The following is a 19,205-nucleotide window of genomic DNA, read 5'->3' as shown; positions in this document are numbered from 1 at the left end:
GGCCACTCTACTCCTGTAGCCAGGAGGGGGCGATGGGGGTGGCAATTCTCCCCAGAGGCCCGTCCCTTACATATCGGCTCTCTAAAACGCACTGACTCGCCACCAGGTTTAGGAGACTTTGGGCTCCCTCTTGGACTGATTCTATTTATCTTTTTGTGCCCTGGCCTGTGTACATGGGGGGGTGCCCTTAGCTGTCTTCAGAGGGGCAATCAGTCCAGCTTTAATGAGCTGGAAGTATATTTAGACTCTCAGTAAACAGTAATGATGTTGAGAAGACAAAAGTTTGAGAAACTCTGGTCCTTTTTACTAATGACTTACTCTACTGTATTCTAACAGCATTTATTTTAAAGCCTCTAGCTCTTTCCATTGTTAGCCCTATAAAAGAATATAAAATTTGTAAGGAGGGAAGAACTATGTAAATAACATGCAGGGACATTTTTCTTAATGGGGTTAGTGGGAAAATTTCTGGACATTTTCAAATACCACCTTGGAAAATTATAATTAACCTGAGAACTGATCAGATCCAGCACTCAATCTAATATTTTGTGAGGCATAGCTACCATTTTCCCTAAAACAGGGTCAATAATTTTTCAGATTTGTTCAGCCTCCTCCTCCATGGAATTCTGTAACAGATAGCATGGCAACAGCCCTCAATATGTCATAAAATAAGATCTTTGTTATACTGAATCAACATGAACATGTCACATGCCCTTCAAGAGGAAGGGTGAAGCTTTGTAAGAGGTGAGATGAGAATCCAGTCATGAAATCAAGTCAGAGTTCAATGTTCCTTTCCCAGCAGCTCCTAGAATCAGACTTCTGGCCCCTCGCACTAACACATCATTCTTGTAAAGAATCTAGCGTATATTCCTAAGACACTGTTGGATTCCTTGTAGGTCACATCAAAGTGATCCCATTTTTATAGAAACATAGCCCTGAGCCCAAAAATCCATGGTCACATTACAGGTGGGGCCCGGACTCCTCCTTGGAGAAAAACAGCAGGAGAGGGGGCATCCGGCCTCTCTCAGTGGGACAAGACCTGGGCTCCCCTGGGAAAGAGTAAAAGGCAAACCGCGAGTCTCTAGTGCCCCCTCTGCCCTGTGACAGGCCAGGCTAACGGCGACATGCAGACAGCCAGCGGGGCAGAGACCCTCTTGCAAAGATGGGTCCCAGAGCAAAGAACAGAAGGGCCCTTTTCCTCCCCAGACCCCAAGCCTGTTCCGCAGAATCACAGTAGGAAGCAGACCTCAGATGCCTGTCAGCTTTAAGGTTTTCTAAGGAAGACCAACACTGGGGAGGCCGAAGAGAACAAATAGCCCAGGGACAAAGTTTGTGTGTGTGTGTGTGTGTGTGTGTGTGTGTGTGTGTGTGTGTGTGTGTGTGTGTGTCTGTGTGTGTGTCTGTGTGTGTGCGCTCAGTCGAGTCTCTGTGCGACCCCATGGACTGTAGCCCACTAGGTACCTCTGTCCATGAAATTTTCCCTTCAAGAATACTGGAGTGGGTTGCCATTTCCTGCCCGGACACAGTATGGGGTTGGTCAAAAAGTTCATTCGGACTTTTTCATAAGATGTAATGGAAAAAACCCAAATGAACTTTTTGACCAGATGGATACCTGCCCCAATATGATGAAAAGAAAAACCAAAATAAGACAAAAACAAAGGGCTTGGAAAATGCTCTCTTCGACCACCTCCACCAGCTGATTCAAGAGCCTTGGCTAGATTCTTGGGGAGCATATGAGGTGAATTTGTGTTGACATTTTACAGGCTAGACATCAACTGGACAATTCAAAACATTTTACTTATTGAGACCCTGATGGTTCCAGCTGGGAAAACAGCAGAACAGAGCCTGGGAACCTGAGAATTCATTACGGTGCTCTGGGCGTATCCCAACTGGCTGCATATTTCAGGCTTTAAGCAGAACTCTTGGTGGGGGTAAGCCTGGCCACCAGCATCAAACATGAAAGCAGAAGTTTAAGTATCCACGAGGAGTCTCAAGTGGCTTGCAGGTCATAAATTTCTAGGTTATGGGCTGGATTCAGTTTGGTTTCCTGCAACAGCTGGACTGTTATTGTCTTTAGCTAAATGAGTTATAGCCCAAATATGTTAGTTATTCATTTATCCACTTGCCTCATCGCCACCATTAAACAATCAAATCCAATGCAGCATTGTTCCAGGGCGAGGCCCCAACCAGAACTTCATGTCGATTTTGCAAATTGGTTTTTTCTCGTTCCTTTAACTTCTTGTGAAAAGCTGGAGTTTACATCCCTTTATAATAGAAATCAGAGTAACTTCCCCATCTCAAATTTCTGTGGATGGTGCCATCTCTATAAACGAAACCTGTTACAGATAAACACTTACATACATGCAGAGCTGTATTTGTTGTAGCGACTGCATCACGGGACAAAATATGTTTGGCTAAATAAAAAGAATATAGGGCTGTTTTGCATAAGATTGGAATGGAAACGATACCACAGGAAATTATTTTATGTCAACCACAAAAACAGGCAAAATATCTCTCTGGCCAGACTGAAGAGGAAAATTAATTATGACTGTGTTATTGTTCCCAGTGACATTATGTGTCTCTCTAAGAATCTGGCCAGAGGGCAGGGCCAACACTCTTTGCCAACACAGACATACAACGTATAGGAGGAAGACATAGCCTGGGCCTCCAGGGACTGGTCAGGCCCCTGTCTCATGCAGTCTTCTCTGAGATCCCTGGCCCAAGCCTGCCCATCTTCTGGAGGGCAATCCCTGGCCTGGCATCCTTTGTCTACTCCTCTCCTGTGGTCCGACTTCCCCCAGCGTGCTTTCCCTAGCTCTTCCCAATGGAGACTCTTGCACCGAGGTTGCCCACTGCCCATTGATGCATGGTTTCTTCCGTTTGGTTACTGGTTTAGTAAAGTAAATAAGAGGAGGGTAATAAAGGACAAGGGCTTCCTTGGTGGCTCAGACGGTAAAGAATCTGCCTGCAATGTGGAAGACCTGGGTTCGATCCCTGGGTTGGGAAGACTCCCTGGAGAAGGGAACGGCAACCCAATCCAGCATTCTGACCTGGAGAATTCCATGGACAGAGGAGCCTGGCAGGCTACAGTCAATGGGGTCACAAAGAGTCAGACACGACTGAGCGACTTTCACTTTCAATAAAGGACAAATACTGAAGATAATCTACTTAAGACCCCAAAAGCCTTTCATAAGTTTCATTTAAAAAAAAAGCTATTTAAGAAAAAGATTTCTGCTTATGCAAACAGCAGGAGAAAAATATGCAAATGACGTAGACAAGCCATACAAAGCAGAAGAGATGCAAACCACAAGAGGCTAGACCTTCCCTGTGTGCAGAGAAAAATTAAGTCAAAACATAAAGAATGCTATTTCACACTCTTCAGAAAAAGGCACGTGCAGGCCTGGCCTGGAGCACGCAGTGAGGAGACAGTGAGGGTGAGCTTCTGGAGAAGAGCCTGCCCCCCAAGATGTGCACATCTGGGGACCCTGCGATTCCAGTCTTGGCCTCGGACCCCAGTGCCACCTCCGCCTTACTGTGCTCGGGTCCCCCGGGGATCCTGTTAAATGCAGGTTCTGAATCAGCTGCCCTGGAGAGGTCCCTGTGAACATGTGTTTCTAACCAACCTCCAGGAGATGCTCACGTTGTCTGAGGAACAACTTTAAGTAGCAAGCCCCTAGTCAAGATTTTACATGGGAGCACCAGGAGGATGGCAAAGCAGCACCAGGAAACAGCGAAATGTTGGAAAACATAAAGACAGCCATGTTGGAGTCCACAAACGTATTCTTAAAGATGTAAAAAGTCCCCCTGAATGATAGGTTTCTATTTTTAAAATGGAGGGAGTGTGGCAGAGGCCACACAAAGTGGAGCGTGAGTCCTTATAGTGACACCAGTCACCTGGGGGCACGGGGAGGACCCCTCCGCACAGGCTCTCCGGAGGTCGGCTTGAGTCCAGCCCAGACACCTGGCATTTTTAAAAGCTCTGCAGGAAGTTCTAATGTGCGCCCACGGTTGACAACCACAGCTCAAGAAGGTACTCGAAGCATGTACCAGCAGGATGGACCTCCTCTAGGAGCATGGCAAAAACCAGCCTCCTATCTCACTCACTGAGAACCACAGCCCCCACCCCCCAAGTTCTGTAGTTTGAGAGTCTCTGCCTCTCCCTGCAAGCGGTGTTGAGTGGCACTTACTTTTCTGGGGAAAATGTCCACTAGAATCTAAAGGCAATGATATAAAAGGGGCAGGGTCTGAGAGCCTGTGGCAATTCAGTTTAGAGTTATTTACCCTGGAAACACGCATGACAACGGTTCAAACAGAACCAGGGCGTCCACAGTATGCATCCCAAAACGCAGCCACCTCCGGTGAGTGCAGGGTGGCACTGCATGGAGAGGCTCTGAGTTTGAGTTCTTACTGAGCTCTTGCCTCCTGAGGGGCACTCTCTTTTCACTCTGGGAGCCAAGACAAGGCAAGGCGACCAGGCATCCTTTTTATGAAACATCAGAAATCCTGTCCCAGTCAGCATTCCTGGAGGCTGAGCTGGTGGAGACTCAAGCTGTCTCTTGAGTGACCGGCAGCAGGCCAAGGCTTTGGGGGTGAGCTCTCTTCTGAAACACAGGAGGGCCATGGCCATGTCAAAGGATTCAGAGAACCTGCTTCTCGAAGTGAGCCGTCCCTGTGAGACTCAGCCTGGTGCCCACAGAGGCGTCTCCACACCTGTCATTCAGCCAGTGGGAGCAGGTAAAAGGGAGCAGGAAATATCCTCTATTTGGTAGGAAATTTTTTAAAAAGCCTGATCAACCTAGGCTAAAATGAACGATTTTAACCATCCTTATAGACGGCAGCCCACCAGGCTCCTCTGTTCATGGGATTTTCCAGTACTCTTGCCTGGTGGGCTGCTGTCTATGGGGTCGCACAGAGTTGGACACGACTGAAGTGGCACAGCAGTAGCAGCAATGCCTGTAAAATCACTTGCCACCTCTGGGCTCATCTTCAGCATGTTCATGGGCAGCAGTGAACCACTGGGGAATAGTCTCCAGCCCAGAAAGTGCCCCCCTGATGCTGGGAGAGGGGCAGAAATATGGCCTCAGCAAAGCACTCAGGGCAGTACTTGGCAACGGGCCCACTGTATCCATCCCTGCACACCAAAGTCATCAAAAGGCCTTTCAGACCTTCCCGGGGACAACATGTGAACCAGGGGAGGCCTGACCAGACATGGCAACCACGGTGGACAGGCGGCTGCGGCACACCTCCTTCCTCAATGGCCAGTGCTGACGCTCCCGCACAAAACCCTTTCGTCGAAGACCACAGGTGGGCCTTCCAGGCACCAGGGACAATTCACGAAATCCCACCTCTGAGTCCCCGCCCTCCCGGGTCATAGAGCGCCAGGAGGCTGCTCCCAGGAGCCCGAGTCCCGCATCCTGACTCCGAGGCACTCACGAGACTTCCGGTTGGCGCGGGAGCGCTTCCTCTCCCGCGGCACCACTCGCTGGCTGGGCACTTGGGTGGCTGACTTGACGATGCGGTCCATGATCTCATCAGCTGCATCGTCCGTGACGTTAGGCGAGTCATCCATGCCCATGGTCCAGGAACTAGCGGATCCTGAAGAATCAAACAACCAGAGGGCACGAGGTACTCAGAGAGGAGGAGAACACAGCACTGCTCCTGCGGCAGCGAAGCCCGTCAGCAATAGAGCCCAGCGGAGCCAGAGTCAGGGCGGAGCCTGGTGGACCAGGGAGCTGCACTGTTCCCACTGCAGGGGCACCGCAGTGACCCGGGACCATCACCCTCGGGGCTCTGGCCTCCCAGGAATCGATGCCAGCGGCACATTATGTCGGACTCCCCTGTCACACAGCTGTGACCCCATCTCTCACTGTTTTGGACATGTCTCCACCTGCCAGGTCCTGTAGTCATGGGGCCGGGGGGGGGGGGGGGGGGTAGACTCCTGATGCTACACTGTGCCCTGCACATCACAGACACCCAGTGATGCGCTCCAGAAATGTCCTGACACATTTGCTACATTGCAGCTGTCTATCTCTGGTTGTATGTGCCTAGTGTATGTCAACTAACCCTAACTGCTCATTCAGTTAAATAAAAGTCAATGGATTTTGTAACATATAGTTCATCTTTGGATTACCTAGCCTTTAAAAATCATAACAGGATTGCCCTTTTCCATTAGGAAAGGGGAGGGAACACACATTGTCTACTTTTAAAAAATTTTTTTGGCTGCACCAGGCCATAGTTGCAACATGTAAGATCTAGTTTTCTGACCAAGGATCGAACCTGGGCTCCCTGCATTGGGAGTGCAGAGTCTTAACCAACTTCTTTAACTACCAAGGAAGTCCCAAAACAACATTTTCTTTGGTACATTCATCTGCTTCCTGACCAGAAAAAAAATTGTTTATAGCTATTTGTTAAGACAGTCCAAGTCTGACATGAAAGCACCTTCCTCTAGACCAGCAAGAAGAAAGTACCACAAAAAACATGGGTTCTCAAATCATATTAAACACTTAGAAATGAATGCTATTTTGATTCATCAAAAATGAACGTTGTGATTGATCAACTTCTCTGTAAAATCTCTTCTCTAAGATGGGAAATATGCTTCTGTAAGAAGAAAGATGTACAATGTGCTCAAAATTGTGAATTTTCTCTGCCTACATTTCTCTTCATAATAAACATATGACTTTAAGAGCCTGCAAGTGAGTGTTCTCAGACTCTGTGTTTATGGAACACAGGTACCCTGAACTTGACCAAGGTCCAGCTAAAGCTGAAGAACAGTCAGCTTTTCTCAAACTACAGGGAAAATATATTAGTAAACATTTATCTTAACTTTTGAGCTCTATACTAATTTTTAAAAACTTTGGTGTTTGGATATTAATGGAAATTGTAGGGAATAGTTGATCACAGCTCAACAGACTGTACATTTTATAGACTGCAAATATGCAATATACTATAATTTAGTCATAATTTCTGCTAGTAAAATTCAGATTACTAAATTAAATACACAAAAAATTCATACTTGGCAAATGAGAATCAGGATTTCCGTGTTTGACCACTTGCATGTATTCGAGGACTGAGGCCATAGGACAATGATGTTTTCTGCTAACAAGGCTTTTGTTGTGGTCATTTTAAAAAATCGCTTTGTTTTATGAGTAGGAGCATACTTACAACATTGGGATATAGAAAATCAGGACATTTTAACTTTTCCTGCTTATACCTAATGGCAATTGATCTACTTGTTTCCATCAGAAGGTTAGTGTTTTCAGCATCATAAAACCCTCTAAAAATATGTTCTTCTCAGAAATGAATTTTTGAAATTGCTGAATTTTTCTGCATCGTCAGGCTGGTCTAGGTGTTATAATCGAAGGCAAGAGGCCTCGCAGCAGCAGAGCTCTCAGACTCTGAACCACAGCCTTCTTCACAGCAAAGCCATCAACAGAAAAACTGCATTTTACCCAGCAATTTCCTGTTTTCCCTTTTCTCTACTGATTTAAAATTCTGTGCCCCATTTTGAAATGCCAAGCTACCCTTCTCAAAACACACAAAGCTCAGGCAATTGTCTTCGCTCATAGTACAATATAACTGGCTCCTAAAAAGAGCCAGAAATGAAGGCATCATCTAATCTTTCCACTGAGAATTACCTATACGTCCATCTTACACATTCTTGGGGATCTGCTTGCACTGTGACATGTCAGAAGATGCCCACAAGGAGTATCTGGCCATCTGTCCAGGGCTGTCAGACTCAGTTTTGTGATGCTATCATCTTCTCATGACCTCAGTCTTGGTTCTGCTTCCTTATCCCCTCTCCCCTTGGCTACTTTCCTCACTGCCCAATTACCACTGAAGCCCGTTCCATTCTTGGCTGTGTACATGCTTCCCTTTCTGGGACTTGTGCACATACATACAGCCACAGGAAAACACTGCCCATACCTTAGACTCCAACGGGGCTCCCCAGGGTTTCCCAGGTGCTAGCCAGACACTGATATATACTGAGATGTCTGTGTAACTTATTATATATAACATATGCAAATAGAGAGATGGTGGAGCAGATAAAACATTACAGACCATGATAGTACCATGTCATTTTATTTGGACTTCATTTTTTTAAAAATCGGCAAATTGTAGTTTGAAGGACAACACTGCAACTAATTTTTCCCTTAAAAATCTAACAAAGAAATAGTCTAAAATGAAAATAATTATATCCAAATAGATATTATATTACTGTAACAAACATCTACCTTCATTTCTAAAAGAGTTTCCCTGGGTATAGACTTCTAACAGGTTAGAAACTTCTTTTTTTCTTTGGCGGTTTTAAAGGTGCCATTCCACTTTCTTCTGACTTCCATAGTTTCGGTTAATAGTGAGTTATCATTCTTACTGTTGCTTCTCAGAGAGTACCCTCTTCTCTCTCTGGCTGTTTTAAAGATGTTATCTGTATCTTTGGGTTTTGGCAGTTTGTCTGTGGTATGCCTAGGTAGGGTTTCCTTAGTATTTCTTCTCCTTGGGTTTGTTGTTTTTCCCTTTAAATATCTGTCTTTGCTTTCTGGCACGCTGACTTCTGCTGCACAGCATGGGCTCTAAAGCACGGGGCTCAGTAGTTGCGGCACACGGGCTCCCCCAGTTGTGGTGCAAGGGCTCCGCTGCCCCGAGGCAGGTGGGATCTCAGTTTCTCGACCAGGTATCTAACCCACGTCCCCTGCATTGGAAGGCAGATCTTTAACAACTGGACCACCAGGGAAGCCCCTCCTTGGAATTGCCACTTCTCTAAACTATGTGGACTGCTATCTATCATGAGCCTTTGGAAAATTCTCACCCATTATTTCTTCAATTATTACTTCTTACCATTTTTTCTTTCTGATATTCCAGTTACACATATGTTAGACCATTTGACTGTGTCCCATCTATCTCTTATGGTAAAGAATCTTCCTGCAATGCAGGAGATCTGGGTTAGATCCCTAAATTGGGAAGATTCCCTAGAGAAGGGAATGGCTACCCACTCCAGTATTCTGACCTGGAGAATTCCATGGACAGAGGAAGCCTGGCAGGCTACAGTCCACGGGGTCTCAAAGAGTCAGACACGATTGAGGGATTTTTACTTCATTTCACTACACCAATCTCTTACATTTTGTTTCATTCATTCTTTCTCACCATGGTTCAGTTTGTGTATTTTCTATTAACCTATTTTGTTTGGACTCACCAACCTCTTTTGCTGGTACCACTCTGCTGTTAACCCCATCGTATTTGTTAATCATATCAGATAATTTTCTTTTCAGTTCTAGAATTTCCAGTTGATTCTTTTAAATAAACTTCAACCTTTTGATCAACCTGTCTTTATTTTCCTTTTTTTTTTTTAACACTATAAATGGCTAAATTTGACTGTAGATTTCACCATCTGGATCACCTGTGGATCTGCTGCTCTAGTCTACTTTTCTTCTTCTTGGTCACATTTTCCTGTTTTCCTGGCTCTTAATTTTGACTACGTACTGTGCTTTGAGTAGAAAGGAATGCAGGTCTGGAGTCAGTGTCATTTCCCCCTCGTCTTTGCCCTTTCTGTTAAGCAGACATAGTGAAGGACTGAGCAGCTCTTATTGTTGTGTTAGTTGCTCTGTCACATCTGACTCTTCTGTGACCCCATGGACTGTAACCCACCAGGCTCCTTTTGTCCATAGCAATTTCCAGGCAAGAATACTAGAGTGGGTTGCCATTTTCTTCTCCAGGGGAACTTCCTGACCCAGGGATCAAACCCGTGTCTCTTGCATTAGCAGGTGGGTTCTTTACCACTGAGCCTCCTGGGAGGACTGAGCAGGATTGGGGCCAAATAGCAGTTTTCATTGAAAATCAGTCCATCTCTGTCTTTAACTATCTGTATGTATTTGTTGAAGGTGCTCACTCTAAATTGTCTTTGTGTCCTCAGAACTTCAAGACTGTAGGAAAATTTCTACAGCCTTTCTGACACAGCCTCCTCCTCCCCACTTCCTCATGCTGCCCCAGTACTTAGCAAACATCCCATGAAGAAAACTGTCTGCATTTGAAGCTTCTCTAGCTCCATCCTCTCATGCCAGCTCACATGACTACTGCAAGTCCTGCTGGCTTCTCTTCACTATTAAAGTTACTCTGCTCCCAGCAAATCTAACTCTCAGCCTGGGCCCAGACTAGGTGAATGCTCTCAGAGAGGTGCCCTCAGCTCCCCCAGAATTCTGATTTGTCTAGTGTTCTCTCCTTTCACAGTTCTCTGATATATCCTGAAGGAAAGTTTTTGTTATTTTATTAAAGTTTATGGTGTACAGTAGCAGGAGTAGTGACTTGCTACTCCCTGTGACATGCCACCTGAAAGCAGAAGTCTCCGCAAGTGTAGAGAGGCTGAACCACTTTCCTTTCTAATCCTTTTTATCAGTTAGTGAAAATGAACCCACATTGCACAAAGCTAGCAATATCTTTTTCTTTTTGTCCTTTCCACTATGGAAGGGTTTTCTCTTTTAAAATTAGCACAACCCATTATGTTCCATTGCAAGGAGATCAAACCAGTCAATCCTAAAGGAAATCAACCCTGAATATTCATTGGAAGGACTGATGCTGAAGCTGAAGTTCCAGCTTTGGAACTTTGGCTACCTGATGCAAAGAGCTGACTCATTACAAAAGTCTCTGATCCTGGGAAAGACTGAAGGCAGAAGAAGGGACAACAGAAGACAAGATGGTTGGATGGCATCACTGACTCCATGGACATAAGTTTGAGCAAACTCCTGGAGATGGTGAAGGACAGGGAAGCCTGGTGTGCTTCAGTCCATGGGGTGGCTAAGAGTTGGACATGATTGAAGTGACTGAACAACAATTATGTTCCATTAGAAAGAGACCTGGGTTTGATCCCTGGGTTGGGAGATACTCTGGAGGAGGGCATGGCAACCCACTCCAGTATTCTTGCCTGGAGAATCCCCATGGACAGGGGAAACTGGTGGGCTACAGTCCACAGGGCCACAAAGAGTCAGACACGACTAAGTGACTAAGCACACAGCACAGAGATATTGGACTCCACCTCCCAGGGTGGCTTTAATTGCACCAACTTGCGTCCATGAAGGCACAGCAGTTCGACTCATGATGGCTGGGGTCACTATGGTGCAGGTGCTCATGCTGCCTTTGATCTCCTGGTGGCCACGGTTAGCCTAGGAGACAAAGCCTACAGGAGCTGCTGGGGCACAGACAGACTCATGCATAGGATGCCCTAGGCCTTTTGGGAGCCAATGATTCCCAACCTCACACCCAACAGTGCAAAGCTGTTTTATTTTATTCTTATCCTTGCTTTATGCTTTGTCTGGACTGACAGTCTCTACTGCTCAGCGTTTAATGATATTATTTTCTTCACCTTCTGATCTCCCCAACTTTTTTCTCTCCTCTTATGTTCTGTCTTGTTTACACACTCTTTCTCTCCTGTCACTGCTTAATTGATCTGAGAAATGGAGGGCTTTTATAGCCAGCACTGGCCAAGAAGAGGGCACCTTCCTTTCCACGTGAAAAACCAGACAACCAGAATGTCCCACACCAAGTACTCAGGGCTGTGGTCTGTCACAGTCGCATCTATCTGCTTTTGCTCACCAAAAGGCTGCCTGTGCTTTGCCAAATAATAAGTTATTTTCTTTTCCTAATTCTACATCCAACACTACCTGAAAATCAGAGGGTTCAGAAAGACCAAATCGCAGAGAATCTAATCTCTGATCCTTGAATGTGAACAGTAACACCTGCATGTGTCTGGGGTAAAGTCTGGGATTAAGATTGTAGCACAAGGGCTGACTGCTCTATTTATCATCTGTGTCTCAGTCAGGATAACAATGGGGAAGGGTGGAGGCAGGCATCCCTTCTTCCGGCATATTCTTAGCCGCCTATCAAAGAAAAAACCCTGAGAAACATCCAGCATTAAGAAGGGGAGAAGGAACTAGATTCAGGGACACTGTCAGTTCAGTTCAGTCGCTCAGTTGTGTCCAGCTCTTTGCGACACCCCACGGACTGCAGCACGCCAGGCTACCCTGTCCATCACCAACTCCATGAGCTTCCTCAAACTCATGTCCATCGAGTCAGTGATGCCATCCAACCATCTCATCCTCTGTCATCCCCTTCTCCTCCCGCCTTCAATCTTTCCCAGCATCAGGGTCTTTTCAAATGAGTCAGTTCTTCTCATCAGGTGGCCAAACTATTGGAGTTTCAGCTTTAGCATCAGTCCTTCCAAAGAATATTCAGGACTGATTTCCTTTAGGATGGACTGGTTGGATCTCCCTGCAGTCCAAGGGACTCTCAAGAGTCTTCCAGCATCACAGTTTGAAAGCATCAATTTTTTGGCACTCAGCCTTCTTCATGGTCCAACTCTCACATCTGTACATGACTACTGGAAAAACCATGGCTTTCACTATATGGACTTTGGTCAGCAAAGTGATGTCTCTGCTTTTTAATATGCTGTCTAGGTTTGTCATAGCTTTTCTTCCAAGGAGCAAGAGTCTTTTAATTTCGTGACTGCAGTCAATGTCTGCAGTGATTTTTGGAGCCCAAGAAAATCAGGTCTGTCACTGTTTCCACTTTTACACTCTAAAGCATTTCAATTTGGGCAATAAATACATGGCTTCTTCTGGTTTGTGTGCACAGTATGTGCTAAGCAAACACCAAAAGGAGAAAGTCGGTTCTCCAGGGGTTCATCCTCTTTAGTTATAAAGTTTGTAAGTTCCTGAGACCTAACCTGGGGTCTCAGGAGTTCATGGTGAGGTGGAGAGTGTGGAGGAGGTAGACTCTGGTGGTGACAGGACAGGCAGAGGAGAGAGGACAGCATGACCCATGATGGGGCCTCAGGGAGACACAGGATGTGCAGAGTAGGGTGATGCACACCATGCGGGACAAAGTGAAAACCAAGTATGTGGGGGCCCGGAGGGGACCAGACCCCAGGGGACCTCAACATATCACATGAATAGCATGGGCTGGATCCTGCAGGCAGAGAGGAAACTTAGGAAGGTGAACGTGGAATCAGCCCAGACCAGGGAAACACGGGGAAGCACTCTCAGATGCAAAATGCATCTTAATTCTTAATTCAAATTAAAAATCCTTTCCACGTTATGAAACAAACTTGGAAACTCTTATCTGTCTTTACCATCTTGAAGCTTAGTTTCCTTTCTGCTCCAAGGATTTAAAAGGCAAAAAGGGATAGCATTTTAATTCAAGGGTCAGCAACCTTGTTCTGTACCCTGCCTGAGAGGAAAAACATTAGGTTCCATGGTCCCTGCAGTCTCTGTCGCAGCCCCTCGACTTTGCCCCGCAGTGCAAAAGCATCATAAACAGCACACATAAACACAAGGGTGACTGTGTTCCACTAAGACCTGACTTACAAGAGTAAATGGCCAGCTCACTTTGGTTTGGAGGACATAGTTTGCTGATCTCTGGTTGTTTTTTAAAAAATATTTATCTTTATTTGGCTGTGAACTCTTATTTGTGACACGAGGGATCTGGTTCCCTGACCAGGGATTGAACCAGGCCCTTGCACTGGGAGTGCAGAGTCTTAGCCACCAGACCACCAGGGAAGTCCTGCTGATCTCGGCTTTAACCCACAGGGTTCATTCACAGTACTCATGCCTCCTATGAGAACTAAGCTGTGCTTTGGGGAAGGTTGCTTGTTTTCAAAATAAAGCTACGAAGGCGGTCACAAAGGTGTGAGTGAATGATGATGTCAGCAGAGAGAGCCCCGGGGAGTGGACCATCCACTTCCCAGACAGACACACAGTCACCTGTACCCTGTGGGGGGACCCCAGAAGACGGCATTACCTCGGCTTGCACGGCTGCGGGTGCGGACGCCCAGCGCCGGGGTGGCGTCCTCCACGGCGGGGGACGAGGTCTTCAGCACAGCCTTCATGTTCTCGTGCTCAGCAGCATCCTCTGCGTAGCTCAGGCCCTGTGGCTGGCTTGGGGGCGCTGGGGAACCGCCGGAGAACTTGCCAGACTGCAAGAGCAAGGGGGTTACGGCATGAGGTGACTCCCTAAAAACCAACTCAAGCTCAGCAAACCTCCAGCTGAGAAAAGCCTTCTCTGTCTCTCTCTTTTCTGGCTTACGTGCATTTGGCAGACACGTTAGTGACTTCAGTCAGTGAGGGCGTCAATGAACTGATGACAGACAGCTGCATGGGGGGGGCAAGTTCTCTTATCAGAAAGAAAAGCCCTGGTCCTGGAAGGACCACACCCATCCCTCTACTGTAGTCTGTCTCCCGGCTCACTGCAGATTCCCTAGAATCTGCAAGCCGGCAAGGAACGATGGACTGCAACTCTGGGAAGAACTCAGAAACCAAATCTGTTTCTAACACCAAAGGCTGGATGTGAGTGTTGAAACATGCCTGTTAATCAGATACAGTGTGATTTATTTTTTCAAAAGTGGTGCCAGAAAACAGTCAAAGCGTTCGTATGGATCACTTATTATGGTAGAATTTTAAAAGTGGGATTCAGGTGCAGAACCTTGTCCCCCTCGTTTTACAGAGAAGGAAACTGAGGCCCTCCAGGATGGAGTGATTTGCCAAAGGCCCCAAAAAAGTTCGACTCAGGGCCCAGATCAGAATATGGCCCAGAAACCCATGCTGAAACTGAGTCTGGCAACACTCACTTCTCGTTGTGTCAAAAATTCAGTTGTTTTCACAAGCATTATACTCCCATGATAAGATTCTCTAATTCTAGGCTGAACAAAGCATATATGTTTTATAAGAGGTATGCTATAGTATTGGGCCATATGCACACAAAGCCAAACATCTGGATGAAAAATCAAAAGACAGTTAGAATAACACTTGAAAGAACAGCTCCATCCATCCCCGGCTTCCTCTCTTTACCCACCGTCTCAGCCCTGGTGCTGGAGCCCAGGACACAGCTGTGGCTCGTACCATCTGTGTGACTCCTTCCTCATCCTCAGTCTGGGCAGCCTTGCCCTGGCCTCTGGTTCTGGCATCCGCACCAGGGTCCAGGGAAGGAGCCACCACCCATCCCACCCCTTGTCCACCTGTGCAGCAGGAGGAAGAGATTCGCCGACCCTGCTACCCTTCACAGGGCCTGGGACTCCAGGACAGCTAGGAAAATGCAGTTTCCCTTCAGTCAGTCCCTGGGACACACACCAAGATGAGAACCCATGTAAGGAGGTTAGTGATCACACAGAAACCCAGCAGGAGACAGTCATGCGAGGTTTAATGCATTGAACAGGGCTGGCGCGTCATGCTGCTCACGTCAGGTTAGATTCTACGGAACACTCGGGAGGGTCACACGTGGCATTCTCCATGTTTATAAACATCCTACCTCAACTTCATCTTCTTCGTCAGTCTACTCGAGAGGACAGGACAGGATGGGAAAGACAGAAGGGATTCTCAGAAGGCAGAGAAGTCAGCAAAGATGAGATCATGGCAGTGCCACATCAAATTCCCGTAAAAGGACTCAGCCACCGCAACCAGGGCACACCCTTCTTGATGTGAGCTGCTCTCCTGTCTGGACACTCTCTCTGAGAGCCCCAAGACCAGTCCTGACCAAGGTCAGGCCAATTTCCTGAGGCTGCCTTGGAGGACAATAACTGGTTCGCCTGGTCCCCTGACCATTAACGACCTCTGTGCCCGGTCACTGGGCTGGCCATGACCCAGGGAACCTACCACCGCCCGCCAGCCATCAGGAATTCCCTCCGCCTGTGTCCATCTGTCCACTGCGCCCCCTCCTCTCACTCCGAGTGCTGAGCCTCTCCTTGCCCAGGCTGCCAGGTCTGGGTCCCCCTGAACCCACCTACACACAGGCCACTCAGGACAAGGGGGACCACTGCCTGGACAGGACGGGTCCCCTGACTCTTTCCTCAGAAACATCAAATGATTTTTAAAATCTTACCTGTCCCTTGTGCAGGCTGTCTGAACAGACACACCATTCTTTTAATTATCACCAGCCAAACTGCTTTAAGTAACCAAATAAAATACTCCTTTTCCAAAAGTAAATTGAGGGTGAAAGTCATGTCAATTTCTTAATTCTAAATCAAATACACCCTCAATTTAACTTGTGTGTCCACTGAGGTTTCAAGCCAGGATGACAAATCAGACGCAGGTTTTTCAGAACTGACTAAACTTTTGGAAGCCAAAATGACAAAATGCTTCCAGTTCTACACTGCCTCCAGGCAATCAGCCTTGTGATGAGCGATGACTTTTTTTTAAAATCTTAGCGCTTCTTTAATTTAACTGGATAGTTGGCATTGTCCCAGTGATTAGCACACGTGCTTACCTCTAGCCCTCTCAACACCCCCCAGTCACTAGCATTTGCTTTTCACAGAAGAGGAAGCTGGGGTTGGGGAAGATTAAGGGTCTCACCCAGGAGGACCACAGCCCTCAGCAGGCCTGTAAGAGTCCTGGGATGGACAGCCTACATTCTCACTGCCCGTGTAGGGTGTGACGAAGGCAGAAAGGGCCACACTTGCCTTGTGCTGTCTTGTCTATGCACTGTATTGCCTGGAACTAGTTTAGGACACAAGGAAAAAGGTGTGAGTTAAGTTCTCACTGACCCTTACATGGCAGGACTCCTGGAGAGTAAGAAAGGAGGCCGTCTGCACATTCAGAAATAGAGAAAGAAGAGGGGGGGAGAGGCACGTGAGAGTAGGTATGGAGCTGACTGTGAATGCAGGGTCTTCAGATTTTACCCAGACTTCTCTGTGCCTCATAAAATGATGGTTTTCCTAAAGTCCTCTCTGTCTAATTGCAACCACTTCCATCCTCATTATTCAGCATCTATATTAAAAATGACTTCCCACAGTTTTCTCTAAAAACCACTTCCAGCTCTAATGCTCAGGGGCTCTGCGACTCTCTATTGCCTGCTTTTGTTTTCAGTTGTGCATATGGGTCGTTTTCTACCCAGATCATGACACCCTTGGGGTACAAGTTTGTCTGCTACTGTACTCACATATTCCTAGGAGCCCTGTGCCTTGGTGGGTACACAATTGGTGCTTAACTGAGAACTGGAAAAACCTGAAGCTGTATACTTTGCTTTGAGTGACAATATCCTAATCTTCCAGCAGATGGCAATCTTTCTACATGAATGGTGTCACTCGTACCATCAAAAACAAGGGCCACCTTGAGGATGAACCCTGAAGAAACCTGCGCTGCCCAGATTTCAATGCAAATTTAAATATTTTTGAATCCAATTCTAGAAACATTTACCCCTGTTTATAAATAGGAGGACTGAATATTTTCAGAAAAGGACACAATTTAAAAATTAGTGGGATCTGTAAAAAAAAAAAAAAATCTCAAGAATTTGGCGAGAAATTCTGATGTGTTTTCATAACTATAAGCATATTGAGTTTGTATTTTTCACACTCCAGTGTGTCTCATTGCCACAAACGTAAGTACTTCCCTTTTTAAACTTTTAAAAATAATACTTTGGAATGAAACGTGGGCCACAGTTTACCCAAGTGGGTTCTGTTTGCTTCCTGAGTCACTGTCTTTCCAGGAACCTGAAGATCCAATTGAACCTAGATTTCAGGAGAGGAGATAGCAGACTCAGCTGATGGCACTGGTCTTCAGAACAATCTGTAGAAAGGGTCCTTTCTGCAGAAATGCGATCTGGCACTCCCCAAGGTTTCAGCAAATTCCAAGGAAACAAGGATCAAGGGTAGGGTGAATGGTAAGGAGACTAGTCTCTGGTTCTCCTTCAAAATGCCTTACAATGGAAACACAATTTCTAAGATAATTCATCTGAGAAGGTCACACCCCTTGGGAAAGTGGCTAACAATCATATTTGCTATTATATGTCTTACAAGATGGTCGATCACCGTGGGCACAGAAGGCAGCCTCAGTGAGGTTGTCTTAACTGATCTTATTTCTCCCCAGAGAAACCTGCCTGACTTGGGTTTAGCAGAGGCTTGCAACCCCCACAATGAGGTCACTCTCTGTATCTTAATCTTTCACCTATTCTGGTCCCTGGATCTAAGAGGCACTTTGCTTCTCAGAGCGATATAAAGAGGAGCAGAGCCTAGCAAGCTACAGTCCATGAGGTCGTGAAGAATTGGACAAGACTGCAGTGACTGAGCACAAATTTTATAAAGGCCCAGCAGAAAGAGGCACCATAACTACGTGTCTCTGTCTCTGGCGTCTTCACACAGGGCTTTGCCCTCCAGGCGGCACCCATGGTGCGTGTGGGCTCGGTGCTGAGGTGGAAGACATGGAGGACAAGCTCAAGGGCTGGGGAGGCATGCAAGTGTGCAGGGCTCCCCAAGGGGCCATCAGAGACTCCTGCTAAATTCACTGGCCTCTGGGCTCTCCTCTCTTATTTTCTAACTCAAGAGACTGCCAAGAGCCCATAAGATTATGTCTTTGAGCAACCACATCAGTTATTTCTCCATTCAAATACCTAGAATGGGTGGTCCAGGTGTCAACTGATTGATTAGCTAATACTATCACAATTATTAAAATCCTGAATCAATTCCCAAATCAGAACCTTTGTCTTCCTATGGTAAGTGTCAACTTTTAGACTTTTTCTTCTCCTCTTTCAATTCCAGCCACTTCACAAGGGTTGAAGATGGAATCAAGTATTCAACGTCATTAGCATCACACAGCCCACCAAGCTAATTACTTGTGTAGTAGGTTAAAGTTCCTCCACCAGCCACCCCTCCTTAATTTACTTCCTAGTTTGAAGTTCATTATATTTCAGGTTTTCACCGAAGTGGTAGAGGGACAGTTTAAGAGCACCTTTTAAAAGAGGAACATTTTTTTCACGGTCACAAGAAGAGAAAAGTGCAGCCTCTAAACTGTGGAGAGGTTCTATGGTTGATCAGACATTCAGAATAAATGACATAAAGAAACCAACTTCATGAAACTTACATCAGTGATCATCTTCCCCCGGGTCTTGTTTCTCTCTCTGTGGTTGGCCCGTTTCTGTTTCTGCTGCAAAACTCTCTCCCTGGTGGTACGGTACTCCAGTGCAAACTCACTGATGATCCTGCAGAACTTGTTTATGTTCACTTCCCGAATCGCATACGGTGGGTGGCCCATAAAGAGGAGAAAGGAATGGAACCTGCCGTGAAGAAACAATGGTGGCAAGGACTTCAGGTTTAAGACACAAAAATCAGCTGTCTGCAGATTTTCGGTTAAAAAAAAAAAAACAAAAAACCCAATCACCCAAAGACATTGTTCTTTGTTCTTGGGGTTCTTTGAGGTTAAAGAGTGAAACAAAGGTCCATCTAGTCAAAGTTATGGTTTTTT

General features: G+C 46.3%; 1 protein-coding gene across 6 annotated transcripts in view; it reads right to left on the bottom strand.

The window, feature by feature from the left end:
• FHOD3 (formin homology 2 domain containing 3) overlaps positions 1 to 19,205 on the bottom strand; it is a 515,377-nt gene that overhangs the window by 9,487 nt on the left and 486,685 nt on the right. For all 6 annotated transcript variants that reach the window (XM_070452863.1, XM_070452865.1, XM_070452864.1 and 3 more), the window contains 3 exons: positions 18,825 to 19,017; positions 13,780 to 13,954; positions 5,431 to 5,592 (listed from right to left, as the gene is read on the bottom strand). In XM_070452863.1, the coding sequence (XP_070308964.1) occupies positions 5,431 to 5,592; positions 13,780 to 13,954; positions 18,825 to 19,017 (530 nt within the window). The remainder of the gene's footprint in view (positions 1 to 5,430; positions 5,593 to 13,779; positions 13,955 to 18,824; positions 19,018 to 19,205) is intronic.

The sequence above is a fragment of the Odocoileus virginianus genome, chromosome 22 (assembly GCF_023699985.2).
Source record: "Odocoileus virginianus isolate 20LAN1187 ecotype Illinois chromosome 22, Ovbor_1.2, whole genome shotgun sequence".
NCBI classification, from domain to species: Eukaryota; Metazoa; Chordata; class Mammalia; order Artiodactyla; family Cervidae; genus Odocoileus; species Odocoileus virginianus.
This window is presented reverse-complemented; position numbering and strand designations above follow the sequence as displayed.